At 44.9% G+C, this 19,102-nt stretch overlaps 1 protein-coding gene across 2 annotated transcripts in view; it reads right to left on the bottom strand.

Annotated features, from left to right (window-relative positions):
* Positions 1-19,102, bottom strand: part of LAMA3 (laminin subunit alpha 3) — a 477,258-nt gene that overhangs the window by 79,911 nt on the left and 378,245 nt on the right. For both annotated transcript variants that reach the window (XM_063923602.1, XM_063923601.1), the window contains exons 41-42: positions 6,252-6,365; positions 958-1,076 (exon numbers count right to left, since the gene is read on the bottom strand). In XM_063923602.1, the coding sequence (XP_063779672.1) occupies positions 958-1,076; positions 6,252-6,365 (233 nt within the window). The remainder of the gene's footprint in view (positions 1-957; positions 1,077-6,251; positions 6,366-19,102) is intronic.

Raw genomic sequence — 19,102 nt, 5'->3', positions numbered from 1 at the left:
CAAAATAATGTAACAAAATAATGGATCTAAATATATAAGCTGAACTATGTAAATATGTAAATGATCAGCAGAGTATAGACGTAAAGGGCACACAATAGGTCTCAGTACTGGACAGTTTCCATTCTGACACTATGAACAATTAGCGCAAGGCGCGGCATGAGAATACAGACAACTCCTGGCAGTATTCTCTCTAGAAGCAAGCTGCAGAATGGGGCAGGTGGTAAGTATATCTGGGTGTGCAGAGGTCTGCTAGCCACCAGAAACGCTACTGAGGCTGGGGGCCTGCTACATGCTAGTCATCAGAGATTGGTTGCCAGAGATGGGCGGCCTGCTCTACCCTTGTCACCAAAGACTGGCAGCCTGTACTATTCTAGCCCAATAGACTGTTCGGCTTGCTGTACTCTATCTACCAGAGACTGCAGTTCAGCTGACCGCTAGCAACCAAAGACTGGATGCAGTCTGCTGTAATATTGCCATCAGAGACATAAGTGCTGATAAATGCTAGCCACCAGAGTCTGGAAGTCGGCTGCACACAAGCCATCAACTAGAGTTCAGCTTACACTAATCACTGCAATGACGGCTGGCCTTGCAGGAGCTTTGTACAGTATATCAGTAGTGTATGTGACCATAAGATTAATATTACAACATGCTATTTACTCTAACAAAAAAAGGATTCTCCTAGTGGCGCATCTGGCTATAAGTTAATCATGAATTATGATGTTTTACCACTTGGTTATTACATACAGCCATCAGTATTCTGGATAATAGTTATTATTCCCTGTACATTTACTGTTATAAACTGATCACGTGTGAACTAATTGGTGGTAAATCCCAGGGAATATACATTTCTATATAGTACATACTGGATACCTGCTTTCTCTGCTGCCCATGTGTCTAACATTGTTCTGCTTAGATCACAGATCAGTATACTGTATTTAGGAAAAAGATTCAGGATACCTGTTTGACAGTACAGGGAGAGGACAAGCACAAATGCTGCATGAGCCCTGTGTGGCATTCCCACTGTGCCCGTCTCTGCACAGTTCACAGTTGTCCCCGGCTGTGTTATGCTGGCAGTTCTAAGGGAAGCATAGAAAGATTATCACTTAATAAAATATCTATCTGTATCTCTGAAAGTCACTTCCAAATAAATCCATATTCATCTGCTTAAAACTGTCACATACCGTATACGGGTGGTCTTCAGGTTGCCGGGCTCACGACGACCACCATACCGGCGCCAGAATCCCTACCGCCGGTATACAGTATGAATCCCATACATGCAGCATATATGTGGGGGATGTAGTCAGTAGCAAATATAGAATCTGCTAGGTGGGGGGATGGGGAGGGGTGTGATTGTATATGTAATATTTTAAATTTGCATTTAACTTATGGAATTAGCTTTTTCATTCATGATAGTGGCCAGGTGCAGACTTCATACTGAAGATATCGTTCTGCTGATGCAAGATATAGCTGAATATACACCGTACAGTGCTAAGCTTGTGTCTCAGGCAGTTGCCTGTTCTGCCTTCTTCTCCCTGCCCATATCTGTTCATCAAGCCCCTATCCGTTACCTGCTAAACTGGTATTGTATAGTATGCAGCTGTGTATATCTGGGGCCATTTTATCATGTTGATGCTTGTATGCTTCGGTAATTTTTATTTTATGCAATATTTGTATTTGTGTTCTTTTGTGAAGGCTATGTACTAATGTAATGACTATGTTCCAGACCCATTTTTAGACACTAGTCATGTCTTTCCTGTTTTAGACATGATGAAATTGTTCTTGTAGTGTGATATTAAATGTCCGCATACTCCAGCAGTGTAGTCCTGTAAAGGCTTGTCCCTGCCTGAGCTACAGTAGGAACCGTTCTCCGGGCCACTCCCTCAGCTGATCTGCTTACTCTGCAGTGCAAACTACCTGTATATTAAAGACACACAAATTCTGCCTAGTAACATTAAAGGTCAGAAGATCTTCTTGACCTAAGGGGGTCAGTCTGAGTTGATCGCTAGCTGCATTTGTTTGCAGTGCAGCAATCGGGCTAAAAAACGGCAGTTCTGCGCACGCGTATGAGCACGCGTGACGAACGATGTAGTTTTGCACAGGGTTTAGCGAAGCATTTCATTCGCACTGGTGGCCGCAGAGTGATTGACATGAAGTGGGCGTTTCTGGGTGTCAACTGACTGTTTTCAGGAAGTGTTCGGAAAACCGCAGGCGTGCCAGGAAAAATGCAGGCGTGGCTGGGCAAACGCTGGGCGGGTTTGTGACGTCAAAACAGGAACTGAATGCTCTGAAGTGATTGCAAGCGCTGAGTAGGTTTTGAGCTACTCTGAAACTGCACAAAAAAACTTTGTAGCCACTCTGCGATACAAGCGATCGCACTTCTGCTAAGCTAAAATACACTCCCAGTGGGCGGCGGCATAGCGTTTGCACAGCTGCTACAAACAGCTAGCGAGCAATCAACTCGGAATGACCCCTTAAGTTCCTTATTATTGGTAATATTTTTTTGTACTTGTATGCTCAGGTGTATTATATCAGTTCAGCATGCATCCATTGAAAAGAGGAAAGATGTACTAAGCCTTGGAGAGACATAGAGTGGAGAGAGATAAAGTACCAGCTAATCAGCTCCTAACTGCCATGTTACAGGCTGTGATTGAAAAATAACTGAGCTGATTGATTGATAGTTTTTCCCTCTCCAAGGCTTAGTACATCAGACCCCGAAACACTGTCAGCAAGTGTTACAGCCAAACTGTCCCTATGCAGCGCCAGATGCTCCCAGGTGCACCGTGGCCTGTGCTGGCCCAGCCCCCTAACCTGTGATGTCACGCGAGGTGATGAGGATGGCAGCAGGAGAAGTGTGGAGAGCTGCCGGACACTCTGGCGGCTCTTCACACTGCAGGGTTCATGCACAGAGACTTCTTTGGATGCTCCGAGCAGCATTGGAGGTGCACTACTATTCCAGGCACCCTTCCAGCAAGATGCAGGGGATGTGAGCCAGCGATGGTGCTGGCCCCAGGGCCCTGCGCCATGGGTCCACTCACACACCCCTCCACACAGTCAAATCTATATGCTGTTTCAAACCTGTCATTATTATCCATTTTTCATTTTATGAGAGCGCAACTGCGTTCCTTTTGCCTATTGTATGCCAGAATGCCACTTACAATGCCCTGATACCTATTCAGTTGCAATTGACTCTGAGTGCCTGTACTATTGGCTCCGGAGCCTGTCTAATGCAATAACCAGCAAGATACATTCGGCAGACCCAATTATGTTTAAAATATAGAATTTCAAAATGTGTTACTTTTATATGATGCCCTATGCAGTGGTGGCGTGTGCGGCCAGAAAGGGGGCGTGGTCATGCGGGAGACCCACTGAAATAACTAAAGCGAGTGTGGCTTCATGGGGGAAGTCCCGGATTACCTGACTCTGGGGGCATGTAGGCTGCACCCGGAGACTCTTCCAGCACTGCCGCCACCTTCTCAGTGACAGGTTAATGTCACACTGCGGCACCTGGCTCCTGCCACTCCGGACAACTTGGCACTTTGATAGGTGGTGCCCCCCCCCCCCCACACACACTCGTGGCGCCACTGGCCCTATGAAACATGCATGCTATACTCTCCCAATAAAATTAAAATGTACAATAGTAGCTTTCTACTGTATAACACAAACATTCTGTATTAGGATTGGTTTAGTAGCTGGTGTAATATGTATTTTAAAGGGTGCTGGACCAAGTACAGTGTATATTACTTTATATACATCTGTTCAGCAGTTAAAGTCTAGATGCAGTAGAGAGCTCAGGCTGTGTAACCACATTCCAATCTCTGCAACAACACATAATAATACTCACTCTGCCTCCCAGCGACACAAAGCGTTGGGGTAGAGTTCATATTACTTCCCTTCAAAAACTGTTATTGCTGTATTTAATGCTGCATACTTTTATAGGGATGTGCCTACTTGTCCATTTACACCATTCATTTAAAACTACAGGTTGAGTATCCCATATCCAAATATTCCGAAATACGGAATATTCCGAAATACGGACTTTTTTGAGTGAGAGTGAGATAGTGAAACCTTTGTTTTTTTATGGCTCAATGTACACAAACTTTGTTTAATACACACAGTTATTAAAAAAATTGTATTAAATGACCTTTAGGCTGTGTGTATAAGGTGTATATGAAACATAAATGAATTGTGTGAATGTAGATACACTTTGTTCAATGCACAAAGTTACAAAAAATATTGGCTAAAATTACCTTCAGGCTGTGTGTATAAGGTGTATATGTAACATAAATGCATTCTGTGCTTAGATTTAGGTCCCATCACCATGATATCTCATTATGGGATGCAATTATTCCAAAATACGGAAAAATCCGATATCCAAAATACCTCTGGTCCCAAGCATTTTGGATAAGGGATACTCAACCTGTATTAATATTTCAATACATAGCTCATACAATAGACAATATGTAATGGTCTGAAAATTAATTGTGACCAAGCATAATTTTTTTCTGTTTGTGTTTTTCCCACTACTATAAATCTACACTATGCTGCCAAAGAAACAATCAGTACACCGACAACTGTAACGTATGTTCAAGTCATATCTTGATATATTTGTAGTCAATAGTTTATAGGTTCAGGGTTTTTTTTTACGTCTCACTCCACATTTCCTATTCTGTTTCAGTGAAACAGACCTAGTTTTGCTGTGAGTTTTAGGCAAACTTGAAACACTAGATTTACTGATTGAAGTCAGTACTATAGCAGTTATGTGTGCTTTTATCTAACTACAAAACTTACTTCTCATATTGCACAATTCTGTATTCATGATTATTATTTGTCTGTGTTCTCTTTGAACAACAATTAAACATATAACAATTTTTGGGGGCATATAATGGAAAATTACGACAATTTGCATGAGTTTATGGGTGAAGATGGCATTGCTTGGGCTCCCCGTGATCTAGTTATATGGTTAGATTCCAAAACAACTAGAGCTGTGCAAGCTTTGTTACTACCTTAAGTGAAATGCAATAGAGTTTGGCATCTAGGGGGTGATTCATAGTTGGGAGCAAAGTAAAAAAGGAGCAAATTAGCATCTTGACAAAACCATGTTGCCCTGCATATGGGGCAGATGTACAATGTGCAGAGAGAACTCCCAACTGCAGTGTAAGAAGAAAGCTGCCCAGTATCTGTGGGCTACAGGCAACAGCAGCCAGCGTTACCCTAAATATGTAAATATATTTCTATCTCTTGCATTGTGACATGGGCAAATCTATAATGGGTGCAAGGAGTAAAATGCACACATCCCCCTCTCTATACTTGCTCCCAGCTATACCAGTCTCCGGCAATGTCTTCTGAAAGATGGCGCTGGCAAAGGAGCTGGAAAAGACTTTGACATTGTCCAATAAACTTTGTCATCTTCTGACCATGCACCATCTTTCAAAAGTAATCACCCCAGGTACAGGTATGGGGGGAATCGCTGTACCCCAGGTCCTTAGGCACCCCAACTCTTAAAATGCAACATGGTTTGTCCAGTGCATACTTGCTCCTGTATTAGCTTTGCTCCCAATTCTGTATCAGCCCCTTGGTGCCACGGGCATTTAACGTAACAGCAGTAAGTAACAGGGTCAGATTAGGCGTGGAGAGGGCCTGTGTGCAGGCTCCATACGGGCCCTCATCTCTCTTGCAGTGGCCGCAGTGCTGTAGACTCTGGCTCTGAGCCAAAGTCTACTGCACAGGTCTCTGGGAACATGGCACCTGAGACTTATACCCAGAGACATCTCTATTGCATATATCCAAATTAGTGGAAAAATGGTCGTTGCTCCTGTCTGCAGCACCGAATGCCACGGGACTCCGGATTGGTAAGCATAATTATATGGGTGCAGAGTGTGCGGTGTGGGCCCCCTGGACACCAGGGACCATGTGCACCGCATACCCTGTGCCCATTATAGATGTGCCAGTCTGATGGAAATAGGACAGATACTGTAGAAAGAGGATATTGTGAATGAGAAGTAAATACTGTACTTTGTTGTTACTACGGCTGTTAGTATCAGACTTGATCTTACTTTGCATTTAAAAGCAACAACATTTCTACTTAATAAAATATTACATTTCTTGACACAAGAGTTCTAGTAATATTTGCCTATTAGCAGCAACAGGAACCTTTAGAACAAATTACAACATTAGTCTTAAGTCTCCAGAAACAAGAACATGTGTTGAGCTGTAGTAGACATAAATCTGTCAGTCATCATTATGGCACTTACAATACATATTCCTGATCCATCATGGCAGCGTGTTGAATGGCCATTACATCTGCAAGGGACACACTTTCCTAGGTACAATCCTTTATTCTCTCGATAATGTCCAGGAGAACACTCCTGTAATAAGAGATATTTAAAACAATCTGATTAATGATTAAAAATGTATTTTCTCATTTCTGTTTAATTATCTTTAAAAGAGTGAATGTGGATGATGCAATGTGCCTACAGAAAGTGATTTGGTATATAATGTAGTTTTTTCACAATTTGAGATATATTATACAATTCTACACTATAGGATACACCTTTTACCTTCAACACATTGCCCCCTATACGCTAAAACACAACACAACGTACCCTTATTCAAATACCATGAAATCTATTTGTTTACAGTTACTACAGCCTGGGAATGCCTTACCTAGATTAAATGAAAGACTACAAAGTACTTGACATAAAACACCAATTAGTGCCATTCATCACTTTAAAATGGTGGGGAGAGTTCCTAGAGGAGGATAAATCACAATATCTTGAATGCAGCATGAGATTGAGGCTGGCTACCACACACTCCCACCCCTAACCTGGCTAGCCCGTTTTAGGAATGGAGGAGGCTCCAGACAGGGTACAAGTTTGTAATATTAGTAAGTGGTAGTGCAGTTGCTAATTACTCTGCAATACTAAATGTATCACACTTTTTCTAAAAAACATTAATGCATATTTCTGCAAATTCCAAGGCTGGTTGTGGCCAAAAGCAAAATGAGAGGGTATGTTAAAGCTTGAGTGGTATGTTTTCTAAGTCCCTTGACACAAGTCATTTGGATGTTCCATCTGACAAATTTGATAAAAAGTAATCTAATACGGGCTTAATTTATGTAAGAAGTAGTAACAATGGTCACTGTATTAATATATGGTGATAAAGCATAAAGAAAACAATAATAACCTTTTTTTTGTGATAAACCAGTAAAGTCACACAATCAGAATCAGCTTTATTGGCCAGGTATACTTGCGTATACTAGGAATTTGTCTTTTGGTTGCTATACAACAGCCAAGAAGGTAACAGATAAGCAGGTGGGGGGGGGGCAAGTAAAGTCATACAGATAGGTATACCGTAGGGACACAAGTTAGTTACATGTACGTCTAGTCAGTCAATGTTCAGGAGTTCAGCAGGCGGACCGCTTGGGGAAAGAAACTTTTGAGGCTTCTGGTGGACCTGGCGCGGATGGCCCTGTAACGCCTGCCTGAAGGAAGCAAGTTACACATGCTGTGGCCGGGGTGTAGCTGGTCTTTTACTATCTTCATTGCCCGCTTTTTAGCTCTGGACAGGTACAGGTCCTGGACTGAGGGAAGGTCGGCCCCGATGATCTTCTCTGCGGTTCTGACCATGCTCAATCCGCTTAAGGATATGGTGTTTGGGCTTCCTGATCAATGAACTCTCTGATAGAACTATACAGGGTGTCCCATAATGATGGGACACATTTCATTTGTAATTGACAAGAGCATGAGCCATCGCCCATCTTTAAAATGTATTGTAGCTCAAAGTCTGACTTTGGGAGTTAATGTTGGTCTCCTTTCCAGGACATTGATCCTTAATGTTAGAGCCAAGCGAGGAAGCCCTCACCCACATGCTGCATGTGCGTCACATTCTCTCTCCATCCTTTATAATCCTCGCCCGCTGTCTTGCCAGTGAATTGTGCCACCCTGTATAGTTAACTGTAATCTGTTGACTGGTCACAACCACGGAAATATAAATCAGTGGCTAGTTTATTAATCATTTATAAATGTGATGTAGTTAGCTGATGTGCATGTAAATGGAACCTACTGTTATCGTACCAACAGAAGCTAAACGTGCTGATGGGATGTAGTTATGTGACCGGCACCTACATCCAGGACTCTCGCTATCCCAACGGTCAGCATGCCGACCAACAGGGACTATTTCCACAACACCCCTCAGCTCGTCACCGAGCCCGCAAGGGGCTTTGTTGTGCTCCCCCCTGCTGGGCATGTAAATGCTGGGATTCCCCCATCAGTATTGTGACCGGTCACACATACCCAACCCTGTGCTTATACATAGGCAGCACCTGCGCAGCTATACTATGCATAGAGATGGCAGCAATCATATAAAATAATGAGGTGTGTTTTATGTAACATAAATCACTGTGGTACACTAGAAGAATGTTAATATTTCACCATTTCTCCATGGTTTGGTTTCCAGGCTATTTTTTCAAAGGTTCATGTGACTATGATGACAACCAGTCACATGGCATATGATGTAATCAGCAAGGGATTTTTGAATGCCCATATGAGCTTTGCTTTCACTATAGCAGAGGTTCTCAAACGCGGCCCTCAAGACATCCCAACGGTCCAGGTTATAGGTATATCCATGGCTAAGCACAGATGGTTAAAATCAAATTGATTGAGGTGCTAACTAAGTCACCTGTGGGCGAGCATGGATAAACTTAAAACCTGGACCGTTGGGGTGCCTTGAGGACAGCATTTGAGAACCTCTGCACTATAGCATTCTCTGTCTTCTCTCCCTCTCACATGGCTAAAAGCTATGAGCCTATGTCTATCTAGTCTGACTCTCTGTCAGCCATACTTATTTTCCCTTCAGAGAGATTTTGAAAAGTAGATGTTTTGAAGGAGCACAGCAAAGGAAAATGACTAACTGTTGCATGCTGAAAAAGGTGCCTAACTTGCTATTTAAAGAACACAAATATATGTTGGACAACTGCTTTAAAGTAGTGATGAGCGGGTTCGGTTCCTCGGAAACCGAACCCCCCCGAACTTCACCCATTTTACACGGGTCCGAGGCATACTCGTATTCTCCCGTATGGCTCGGTTAACCTGAGCGCGTCCGAACGTCATCATCCCGCTGTCGGATTCTCGCGAGATTTGGATTCTATATAAGCAGCCGCGTGTCGCCGCCATTTTCACTCGTGCATTGGAAATGTTAGGGAGAGGACGTGGCTGGCGTCCTCTCCGTTTATTAATGTTGATGCAAATATTTGTGCTAATTGCTTAATTGTGGGGACTGGGGAGCAGCTGTATTATATTGGAGGAGTACAGTGCAGAGTTTTGCTGACAGTGACCACCAGTATACGTTGTCTGCCTGAAAAACACTCCATATCTGTGCTCAGTGTGCTGCATATATCTGTGCTCACACTGCTTAATTGTGGGGACTGGGTAGCAGCTGTATTATATAGGAGGAATACAGTGCAGAGTTTTGCTGACAGTGACCACCAGTATACGTTGTCTGCCTGAAAAACACTCCATATCTGTGCTCAGTGTGCTGCATATATCTGTGCTCACACTGCTTTATTGTGGGGACTGGGGACCAGCAGTATTATATAGGAGGAGTACAGTGCAGAGTTTTGCTGACAGTGACCACCAGTATACGTCGTCTGCCTGAAAAACACTCCATATCTGTGCTCAGTGTGCTGCATATATCTGTGCTCACACTGCTTTATTGTGGGGACTGGGGACCACCAGTATATTATATAGGAGGAGTACAGTGCAGAGTTTTGCTGACAGTGACCACCAGTATACCTTGTCTGCCTGAAAAACACTCCATATCTGTGCTCAGTGTGCTGCATATATCTGTGCTCACACTGCTTTATTGTGGGGACTGGGGACCAGCAGTATTATATAGGAGTACAGTGCAGAGTTTTGCTGACAGTGACCACCAGTATACGTTGTCTGCCTGAAAAACACGCCATATCTGTGCTCAGTGTGCTGCATATATCTGTGCTCACACTGCTTTATTGTGGGGACTGGGGACCACCAGTATATTATATAAGAGTACAGTGCAGAGTTTTGCTGACCAGTGACCACCAGTATACGTTGTCTGCCTGAAAAACACTCCATATCTGTGCTCAGTGTGCTGCATATATCTGTGCTCACACTGCTTTATTGTGGGGACTGGGGACCAGCAGTATTATATAGGAGGAGTACAGTGCAGAGTTTTGCTGACAGTGACCACCAGTATATATAGCAGTACGGTACGGAAGGCCACTGCTCTACCTACCTCTGTGTCGTCAAGTATACTATCCATCTAGATTCTATACCTGTGGTGCATTTTAGTTTTGCAGTTTGCTGACAGTGACCACCAGTATATATAGCAGTACGGTACGGAAGGCCACTGCTCTACCTACCTCTGTGTCGTCAAGTATACTATCCATCTAGATTCTATACCTGTGGTGCATTTTAGTTTTGCAGTTTGCTGACAGTGACCACCAGTATATATAGCAGTACGGTACAGAAGGCCACTGCTCTACCTACCTCTGTGTCGTCAAGTATACTATCCATCTAGATTCTATACCTGTGGTGCATTTTCGTTTTGCAGTTTGCTGACAGTGACCACCAGTATATATAGCAGTACGGTACGGAAGGCCACTGCTCTACCTTCCTCTGTGTCGTCAAGTATACTATCCATCTAGATTCTATACCTGTGGTGCATTAAAGTTTTGCAGTTTGCTGACAGTGACCAACAGTATATATAGCAGTACGGTACGGAAGGCCACTGCTCTACCTACCTCTGTGTCGTCAAGTATACTATCCATCTAGATTCTATACCTGTGGTGCATTTTAGTTTTGCAGTTTGCTGACAGTGACCACCAGTATATATAGCAGTACGGTACGGAAGGCCACTGCTCTACCTACCTCTGTGTCGTCAAGTATACTATCCATCCATACCTGTGGTGCATTTCAGTTGTGCGCAGTATATATAGTAGTAGGCCATTGCTATTGATACTGGCATATAATTCCACACATTAAAAAATGGAGAACAAAAATGTGGAGGTTAAAATAGGGAAAGATCAAGATCCACTTCCACCTCGTGCTGAAGCTGCTGCCACTAGTCATGGCCGAGACGATGAAATGCCATCAACGTCGTCTGCCAAGGCCGATGCCCAATGTCATAGTAGAGAGCATGTAAAATCCAAAAAACAAAAGTTCAGTAAAATGACCCAAAAATCAAAATTGAAAGCGTCTGATGAGAAGCGTAAACTTGCCAATATGCCATTTACGACACGGAGTGGCAAGTAACGGCTGAGGCCCTGGCCTATGTTCATGGCTAGTGGTTCAGATTCACATGAGGATGGAAGCACTCATCCTCTCGCTAGAAAAATGAAAAGACTTAAGGTGGCAAAAGCACAGCAAAGAACTGTGCATTCTTCTAAATCACAAATCCCCAAGGAGAGTCCAATTGTGTCGGTTGTGATGCCTGACCTTCCCAACACTGGACGGGAAGAGCTTGCGCCTTCCACCATTTGCACGCCCCCTGCAAGTGCTGGAAGGAGCACCCGCAGTCCAGTTCCTGATAGTCAAATTGAAGATGTCACTGTTGAAGTACACCAGGATGAGGTTATGGGTGTTGCTGGCGCTGGGGAGGAAATTGACAAGGAGGATTCTGATGGTGAGGTGGTTTGTTTAAGTCAGGCACCCGGGGAGACACCTGTTGTCCATGGGACGAATATGGCCATTGACATGCCTGGTCAAGATACAAAAAAAAAAAATCACCTCTTCGGTGTGGAATTATTTCAACACAAATGCGGACAACAGGTGTCAAGCCATGTGTTGCCTTTGTCAAGCTGTAATAAGTAGGGGTAAGGACGTTAACCACCTAGGAACATCCTCCCTTATACGTCACCTGGTCCGCATTCATCAGAAGTCAGTGACAAGTTCAAAAACTTTGGATGACAGCGGAAGCAGTCCACTGACCACTAAATCCCTTCCTCTTGTAACCAAGCTCCTGCAAACCACACCACCAACTCCCTCAGTGATAATTTCCACCTTACACAGGAAAGCCAATAGTCCTGCAGGCCATGTCACTGGCAAGTCTGACGAGTCCTCTCCTGCCTGGGATTCCTCCGATGCATCCTTGAGTGTAACGCCTACTGCTGCTGGCGCTGCTGTTGTTGCTGCTGGGAGTCGATCGTCATCCCAGAGGGGAAGTCGGAAGACCACTTGTACTACTTCCAGTAAGCAATTGACTGTCCAACAGTCCTTTGCGAGGAAGATGAAATATCACAGCAGTCATCCTGCTGCAAAGCGGATAACTCAGGTCTTGTCAGCCTGGGTGGTGAGAAACGTGGTTCCGGTATCCACCGTTAATTCACAGGCAACTAGAGACTTGTTTGAGGTACTGTGTCCCCGGTACCAAAAACCATCTAGGTTCCATTTCTCTAGGCAGGCGATACCGAAAATGTACACAAACGTCAGAAAAAGAGTAACCAGTGTCCTAAAAAATGCAGTTGTACCCAATGTCCACTTAACCACGGACATGTGGACAAGTGGAGCAGGGCAGACTCAGGACTATATGACTGTGACAGCCCACTGGGTAGATGTATTGCCTCCCGCAGCAAGAACAGCAGCGGCGGCACCAGTAGCAGCATCTCGCAAACGCCAACTCGTTCCTAGGCAGGCTACGCTTTGTATCACCGCTTTCCATAAGAGGCACTCAGCTGACAACCTCTTACGGAAACTGAGGAACATCATCGCAGAATGGCTTACCCCAATTGGACTCTCCTGGGGATTTGTGACATCGGACAACGCCAGCAATATTGTGCGTGCATTACATCTGGGCAAATTCCAGCACGTCCCATGTTTTGCACATACATTGAATTTGGTGGTGCAGAATTATTTAAAAATTGACAGGGGCGTGCAAGAGATGCTGTCGGTGGCCCGAAGAATTGCGGGCAACTTTCGGCATTCAGCCACTGTATGCCGAAGACTGGAGCACCAGCAAACAGTCCTGAACCTGCCCTGCCATCATCTGAAGCAAGAGGTGGTAACGAGGTGGAATTCAACCCTCTATATGCTTCAGAGGATGGAGGAGCAGCAAAAGGCCTTTCAAGCCTATACATCTGCCCACGATATAGGCAAAGGAGGGGGAATGCACCTGACTCAAGCGCAGTGGAGAATGATTTCAACGTTGTGCAAGGTTCTGCAACCCTTTGAACTTGCCACACGTGAAGTCAGTTCAGACACTGCCAGCCTGAGTCAGGTCATTCCCCTCATCAGGCTTTTGCAGAAGAAGCTGGAGACATTGAAGGAGGAGCTAAAACAGAGCGATTCCGCTAGGCATGTGCGACTTGTGGATGGAGCCCTTAATTCGCTTAACCAGGATTCACGGGTGGTCAATCTGTTGAAAACAGAGCACTACATTTTGGCCACCGTGCTCGATCCTAGATTTAAAACCTACGTTGTATCTCTCTTTCCGGCAGACACAAGTCTGCAGAGGTTCAAAGACCTGCTGGTGAGAAAATTGTCAAGTCAAGTGGAACGTGACCCGTCAACAGCTCTTCCTTCACATTCTCCCGCAACTGGGGGTGCGAGGAAAAGGCTAAGAATTCCGAGCCCACCCGCTTGGCGGTGATGCAGGGCAGTCTGGAGCGAGTGCTGACATCTGGTCCGGACTGAAGGACCTGGCAACGATTACTGACATGTCGTCTACTGTCACTGCATATGATTCTGTCACCATTGAAAGAATGGTGGAGGATTATATGAGTGACCGCATCCAAGTAGGCACGTCAGACAGTCCGTACGTATACTGGCAGGAAAAAGAGGCAATTTGGAGGCCCTTGCACAAACTGGCTTTATTCTACCTAAGTTGCCCTCCCTCCAGTGTGTACTCCGAAAGAGTGTTTAGTTCAGCCGCTCACCTTGTCAGCAATCGGCGTACGAGGTTACTTCCAGAAAATGTGGAGAAGATGATGTTCATCAAAATGAATTATAATCAATTCCTCCGTGGAGACATTCACCAGCAATTGCCTCCAGAAAGTACACAGGGATCTGAGATGGTGGATTCCAGTGGGGACGAATTAATAATCTGTGAGGAGGGGGATGTACACAGTGAAAGGGGTGAGGAATCGGAGGATGATGATGAGGTGGACATCTTGCCTCTGTAGAGCCAGTTTGTGCAAGGAGAGATTGATTGCTTCTTTTTTGGTGGGGGCCCAAACCAACCAGTCATTTCAGTCACAGTCGTGTGGAAGACCCTGTCGCTGAAATGATGGGTTCGTTAAAGTGTGCATGTCCTGATTATACAACATAAGGGTGGGTGGGAGGGCCCAAGGACAATTCCATCTTGCACCTCTTTTTTCTTTCATTTTTCTTTGCATCATGTGCTGTTTTTTTGAAGTGCCATCCTGCCTGACACTGCAGTGCCACTCCTAGATGGGCCAGGTGTTTGTGTCAGCCACTTGTGTCGCTTAGCTTAGTCACACAGCGACCTTGGTGCGCCTCTTTTTTTCTTTGCATCATGTGCTGTTTGGGGACTATTTTTTTGAAGTGCCATCCTGTCTGACACTGCAGTGCCACTCCTAGATGGGCCAGGTGTTTGTGTCGGCCACTTGGGTCGCTTAGCTTAGTCACACAGCTACCTCATTGCGCCTCTTTTTTTCTTTGCATCATGTGCTGTTTGGGGACTATTTTTTTTTGAAGTGCCATCCTGTCTGACACTGCAGTGACACTCCTAGATGGGCCAGGTGTTTGTGTCGGCCACTTGGGTCGCTTAGCTTAGTCACACAGCTACCTCATTGCGCCTCTTTTTTTCTTTGCATCATGTGCTGTTTGGGGACTATTTTTTTGAAGTGCCATCCTGTCTGACACTGCAGTGCCACTCCTAGATGGGCCAGGTGTTTGTGTCGGCCACTTGTGTCGCTTAGCTTAGTCACACAGCGACCTTGGTGCGCCTCTTTTTTTCTTTGCATCATGTGCTGTTTGGGGACTATTTTTTTGAAGTGCCATCCTGCCTGACACTGCAGTGCCACTCCTAGATGGGCCAGGTGTTTGTGTCAGCCACTTGGGTCGCTTAGCTTAGCCATCCAGCGACCTCGGTGCAAATTTTAGGACTAAAAATAATAGTGTGAGGTGTTCAGAATAGACTGAAAATGAGTGTAAATTATGGTTATTGAGGTTGATAATACTATGGGATCAAAATGACCCCCAAATTCTATGATTTAAGCTGTTTTTGAGGGTTTTTTGTAAAAAAACACCCGAATCCAAAACACACCCGAATCCGACAAAAAAATTTCAGGGAGGTTTTGCCAAAACGCGTCCGAATCCAAAACACGGCCGCGGAACCGAATCCAAAACCAAAACCCAAAAAATTTCCGGTGCACATCACTACTTTAAAGAACAAGAAAACCTTTTAGACAAATAATGTACATTTCCTATCACATTACAGTTACGGTAAAAGAATTTAATTTTTCAGCAGAACTCTGTCTGTACGTGTTTAGCAAATGTTTTCATCCAATAGGTCCATCAAAGCAAGTACTGTAATTGCCTGGGAATTCTCTAAATCATTTCAATATGACTTTCTCATACAGTATGTATAATGATCCAATGACATGCACAGTGGAGATAAAACAACATATGCCCCCTCCCCCCCTTCACCCGCTGACAGTTCCCTCCAACTGCAATTAATGACAAAGGAAGCAGCAATGCCCAATGAAGGCGAGCCACACCCGACACCTGGCCTGTACCCTGTCTGATGTCCCATTTACCTCTACATGATCCCTTTACATGGCAAGATACATGGACTCACTGTACAAGCATATATGACTGTCACATCCATGTAAAGACCAGTGCACTGTGACAGGGCAGTGTGAGACCCAGCCTGAACGGATTATACAGGGCTTGAATCACATATTTAGATAATTCCATTTTTTTACATAAATCTTTGATGTTTTCAGGTCTGCGCATGTGCAGGAATCGCAGTGTGCATTTGTAGATCTGGACCTGCAATGTACTGTAGGTTGCTGTGCTCCAAAAGCCACAGTATGATTGACATGCTGTTTCGGGAGCAGCGCCATGGAGAACTCTAGATAACAGGGGCGTGCCAAACCTAGTGGCTGTATCCTCAGATGCTGCTTCACTTGCCCCATCAGCGTGATTTGGCCGGGCATCCTGAGTAAACTGAGGGCTAATCAAATGTTCAATGGTCATGCAGACGATCAGATGCTGATTGGACGCCTCCCGCGGCTATAGTATATTTCAGCACAGTCGATGCGCACAATGATGCAGCAGCTGTATAATTAGCTTATATCTCTAAATGAGGCCTACAGTGCACTGTACACTCCTGGTGGAGGAGGGCAGACAATAAGGAGACTATGACGTGTAATATAAGAGGTGAAGGTAACTATAGAGGTGATTGTGTAATACGGACAGGTGATTACTATGCAAGCAGCATTGACAAACCTGTTGACTAGCTATACATTGTAAATCTATACACAGTTCTAGATGGCTGTGAACAGTTGTTCTGCAATGTCTTATGGACCTTGTCATGGTTTAAGCGAGTGTAGTATACCGGCGCCTGGATCCCGACAGCCGGCTTGCCGACATCGGGGCGAGAGCAAATGAGCCCCTTGCGGGCTCGCTACGCGTGCCACGCTATCTATTCTTCCTCCAGGGGGGTCGTGGACCCCCAAGAGGGAGAAAAGGTGTCGGTATGCCGGTTGTCGGGATTCCGCCGCCGGAATACTGTGCACCGGGATCCCAACAACCGGTAAACTGAATACCACCTGGTTTAAGCAACTACAGTGCCTAGAGACAGCAATCTACAACTTTAAAGCCAGCAGGAAACTGATACAATTTCCTCCTAATATGTTAGATAAAATGCAGTTCCATCGCTGTATTGCTCTACTGTGTTTTACTCAACAGTACAAAGTGTAAGGATAAGGAAAAATGACAAATGTATTACCACTTAAGCTTATGTTGAGCCATTCAATATACACTATGTAGATAAAACTGACTGGACACTGACAGCAAACAGAACAAGATTTAATTGACGTCAGTACTCTCTAGGTCCACCACGTGCAGTGATTATGGAATCGGTTTGTTTTACAGACAGAACGCCGGCTGCCAGTATACAGACAGCAGCATCCCGTATGTCAGAATCCCAGGAGCGAGTCCCCTAGCGGGCTCGCTGCACTTGCCACGCTTCCGGCCCAGTGGCTTGCTTCGCTCGCCAAGTTATATTCCCATTCAGTTGGTGGTGAGGACACACCAACCAAGTGGGAATACCCGTCTGAGGTCGAGATTCCGTCTGGCTGTATTTCCCTGGCTGTTGGGATTCCAGCGTCAGTCTCCTGAACGCCGGGATCCCAACAGCTGGTATTTGGACTGCATCACGTGATTACTGCAGACACCCTTCTTGGTAAACTGTCCATAACTTCCTAGTTAACAGCAGTTTTTCCATTCCGCCTTAAGTACAGTGATCAACTGCGACACTGAAAAAGGTCAAGTCGGTCTAGAGTGCACCCGTCGCTTCAATTCATCCCAGAGATTCTCAATGGGGTTAAGATATGGAGTCTGAGCTGGCCAATCCATCCAGGTTACCAAACTTTCTGTATACCAGTCCACCGTCACCCTGGAAACATGACATTATGCAGCCTACGATGATCTCCTTTTCAAACTCGGTTAGCTACTTCCGGCAAAGCCATTTCATTTACAAATGATCTAATAAGTGCTCCTCTACCCATTTTATACCTTCATGAACATGTGTATGCTGCAGGAACACACCATTTTGCTTGTGCAGTGGGGAAAGGGGGGGGGGCAATCACCAATGTCTACATACTGTAGTGTATAGGATTAATGTATTCAAATACGGCCACCAGTCTGTGACACATCGTTACAGTACAAAGTAATTTCCTATATCAGCAAACTGAATCATAAGTGTGCATGTAATGTCTTCACACAGATTTGTGAACACTCATTGGCGCAGGCATTTCTAACCTCGTAACTCATTTCAGACTTCATCCCAGGTTTTTGCGTGTGAACGCACATCAGCCCAGGATTTCTATATATCTGAAAGGAAAAGAGCCGGGACTAAGGGGTCTATTTACTAAGCCTTTGATAGAAATAAAGTGGACCGAGACAAAGTATCAGCCAATCAGCATCTAACTTTCATGTCACAGCCTGGGTTTGAAAAATGACAGTTATGAGCTGGTTGGTTGGCTGGTTCTTTATCTCTGTCCACTTTATCGCTCTCCAAGGCATAGTAAATAGACTCCCATGGCCCCCACCACTGCTCCTTACCAGGGTCGGGCTGAGACCCAGAAAACTGCCAGGTTGCTAGACCCGGCGATTTCCCAGGTGGGATGTCTGAAAGGAGTATAACAGTCCAGGTTTTAGTGATATCCATGCTTGAGCACAGGTGACTTAATTAGTACCTCCGTTATTTTGATTGAACTATCTGTGCTGAAACACAGTGACAAAATATCAGCCGTCACTATCCCAGGTACATACTGGTGATAAAGCGGACCCATCGCTTAAGCTGGGTACACATTGGACGATGTGCACTCAGCCCGACATCATTGCCGACAGGACTCGCTTGCCGATGCCGATTACAACGATTGGGGGGGGGGGGGATGGAACGGGAACACATGACACTCAGAATGTCAGCACTACCGACATCCCCCGTCTGCCCTGCCAGCGACCCGCGGCAGTGCACACTAGACAATGTGCCCAATAGTCACTCTGATCTGCGGGATAGGGTGACATGTCGTCTAGTGTGTACCCAGATTTACGCTCGGTGGAGCAGATACTTGTGGTCTGGAGTCCAAAATTCATCCTCAGTTCACTAGGAACTACAGTAGTGATATCATTAAGGATGAAGCACAAGGAGGTGTCATTTGTTCTTCGAGAACTGATAGGCTGCTTCCAATAAATGCAGCACAAATAATGGTTACTAGCACAGAGGTGACAGGTCCACTATAGGAACCTGTGTATTAGGCCACTATTCTGAAACTATTCATTTACACACTAAATATATAACTGAGTAAAAAATATTAATATATTTCTTGTATACCAAGTTAATGTTTCCTTTATGTTTTTAGGCTATGGCAGCTTTACAGTTT

Source organism: Pseudophryne corroboree, chromosome 5 (assembly GCF_028390025.1).
Source record: "Pseudophryne corroboree isolate aPseCor3 chromosome 5, aPseCor3.hap2, whole genome shotgun sequence".
In the NCBI taxonomy this organism is placed as follows: Eukaryota; Metazoa; Chordata; class Amphibia; order Anura; family Myobatrachidae; genus Pseudophryne; species Pseudophryne corroboree.
Note: the sequence above shows the minus strand (reverse complement) of the source record. Positions and strands in the feature narration are given on the sequence as shown.